Genomic DNA, 2,766 nt, shown 5'->3' with positions numbered 1-2,766 from the left:
TCTCCTCTCCTCTTCTCTTCTCTTCTCCTCTCCTCTCCTCTTCTCTCCTTTCCTTTTCTTTTCTTTTCTTTTTTTTCTTTTCTTTTCTCTTCTCTTCTTTTCTTTTCTTTTCTTTTCTTTCTTTTCTTTTCCTTTCCCCTCCCCAGTTCCCCTTCTCATTTGACAATGTTGCTTTTCAATGTTATGGCACATTTTCTTTAGATAATATCATTTTCTATCACATCTATCTTGACATTTAAAAGTCTTGGGTAACAGCTGCTGCAAAATTAAAAATAGATGTGATAACTTGTCTTCTCATATATTACCTGCCTAAAATATATCTACACATTTAAAATGAAAGATTTATTACTTGATAGCTATATTGTACTCCTCCATAAAACTTTAAGTTTTCCAAAGGAGTAATACATTAACTCCAGGCCAAGTTAATTTATCAGGAAAGGTTGGCAATCATTATTTTTGGTTCTGAATTTTTTTTTTAAATTTTAAAAATAAAAGGAGGAAAACATTAACAGGCAGACAACCTTTTGGTTCTGAATTTTGATTGGAAATGCGATCTTAAAAGAGTTAACACTCTAGATGCATTCATTAATTTATTAATTCATAAACTAGATGAGTACAATAAGGAATCTAAAGCATTTGAAGCACAAATATTTGGGGATATGGTGTATGCAGAATTATGGGAATTTAAGGACCGAGTGTTTTAATCAAACAAAATACAGAGTATAAGAAAGACCTTAGAGTATAGTGGAGAAATTTACTGTCTGGACAAGATTTTACACTTTCCACTGAGCACAAATTCTAGGGTGATCATCATTATCACAATGGGCTGTGAGGAATAGAACAAGTAATATCAAAAGGGTGGAAGACACAGAAACAACTTTCAAAAATAAACTTTAAATGGCAATGAATCACTAGACATAGCTTGGTATGATTTCAAGGATTTGAAAGAGCTCTATAGGTACAAGGAAATAATTGTGTAGTTATGGGGGAGATAAAGTAGAATGACATTCGAGATAATTCACATTATAAATTTTGTGACTGACATGAGGGCAAAACTCTTTAGCTAGGATATGGTTCAAGGTGTTTTTTCTATTTTGACAGAAAACCACCAAAGCAAACCACCACTGAAGATACTGGAACGCATAGGCAAAGAATACATCACTACCGCTTTGGAAAATATGGTGCAAAAGAATGTGTTGAAGTTAGATGAAGAGGTCAAGAGAAAGTTTATGGAAGCTGAACGGAGAGACAAGGCCAGGGTAGTTGCAGACTCTGTGGGCCTGAAACCAAAAGAGGCAGGCCAAGCACTTCTCCAGACTTTATTTAATATAGGTACAGAGACCAATGATACGGAAGGTAAGACTGGAATTCCTTGCAAGAAATACCTTAAATACCCAAAATCTTCTCAAATCTCAACCTCTTCAACTTCTTTCTGTGATCCACCAGTCACTCCATCAACAAAGAAGCGTTTTTGCTGAAGAAATATTGTTCTTTTAAAAGCAACATTGTCTTTTGTGGGATAAGAACCAGTTTCCTTGTGTTTAGGGTATTCTTAGGAAGAGTTAAATGCAGAAACATTGTAGAAAGAGATACCTCAGCCTAGATCCTATCATCTAATGAATTCTGTGACTTTGAGTAAGTTTCTTAACCTTTTCAATCATCATTTTTAGCATTTCTCAACTGTAGAGAATTCCTTATTTATTCAAGCTGACTTTCTAAAGCTAGGTACATAGTAATGTTAGCTATGTTAGAATTTCTAAAATATTAGTGCTCATTCAAAACTTTGTTCTCAGAAGTCCAGACCCATTTAGCTGTAGCTGTGCATTCAATATTTTTGTTGAAATATTCCACTGGATTAATAAAAACAACATATCTACAATCAAAATCTTGTTCCAACAGTTGAAACACTCCAATTCTACTCCCTGTCAATCTCAGCTAAAGAAACATTTGTATCTAACATGTTTTTCCTATCCAAATTCTCACTGATTGCCCAACACATAAAAGTATCTAATTAATATAAAATGAATAAGTGAATGATTTTCCACAATAAATATTAGTTGTCAAAATCATTACACATGTGCTAAGATTTAGACTTTTAAAATATAACCAGGAAAAGTCCTATACAATGTCCCAAATCGTGTAAATATTAAAAATTTTGACCCAAATTGAATTCTAAATACAGTAATGAGTCTAAATGATTTTAGATCAAATTCACTAGGTAAACATTCAATTTTTATAGAATTTAAACAAATCTGGCCCTGGAGCATACTAGTAATGATAAATGATAATGAACAAAAGACAACATAAATTTAGAGACTGCAGTATATAAAATTTTCTTTTCCAATGAGCTCTTTTGTTTGGAGAAGGGATATTCTGACCAGCAGAACACACATACTAATATGGTAGCTGTCAGGATGAAACTTCTATGATCAGCACAGGCTGTATTAAGAAAAAGGCCCATGCAGACTTTCACAGGAGTTCTGGTGGAGCCTTGCTATATCTGAATCTGAGTCACAAACATGTTCTAAGGACGCTTTGGGTAAAATAACTCAGATAACCAGGACACAATATGAGTTTAGATACTGAAATATGTAAATACTCTGGCCAAATAGATGGTCATAGATACAATGGAATGGCTTCAAGCACAATCTAAAGGTTATACAGTGAAGGCTAAATTGAATCAAAACTAATTTTTGTTTCATCTGGGATTTTGTTTCATTTCATATTCATTTGGGATATATATATATATATATATCTCCCCTATAT

At 33.2% G+C, this 2,766-nt stretch overlaps 1 protein-coding gene across 2 annotated transcripts in view; it reads left to right on the top strand.

The window, feature by feature from the left end:
* LOC102022374 (caspase-4) overlaps positions 1 to 2,766 on the top strand; it is a 70,182-nt gene that overhangs the window by 5,232 nt on the left and 62,184 nt on the right. For both annotated transcript variants that reach the window (XM_005378002.2, XM_005378001.2), the window contains exon 2: positions 1,102 to 1,356. In XM_005378002.2, coding sequence (XP_005378059.1) covers positions 1,102 to 1,356 — 255 coding nt within the window. The remainder of the gene's footprint in view (positions 1 to 1,101; positions 1,357 to 2,766) is intronic.

The sequence above is a fragment of the Chinchilla lanigera genome, unplaced genomic scaffold (genome assembly GCF_000276665.1).
Source record: "Chinchilla lanigera isolate Chin_1 unplaced genomic scaffold, ChiLan1.0 scaffold00011, whole genome shotgun sequence".
NCBI classification, from domain to species: Eukaryota; Metazoa; Chordata; class Mammalia; order Rodentia; family Chinchillidae; genus Chinchilla; species Chinchilla lanigera.
The sequence above is the reverse complement of the archived record's forward strand: the minus strand, read 5'-3'. Positions and strand labels throughout refer to the sequence as shown.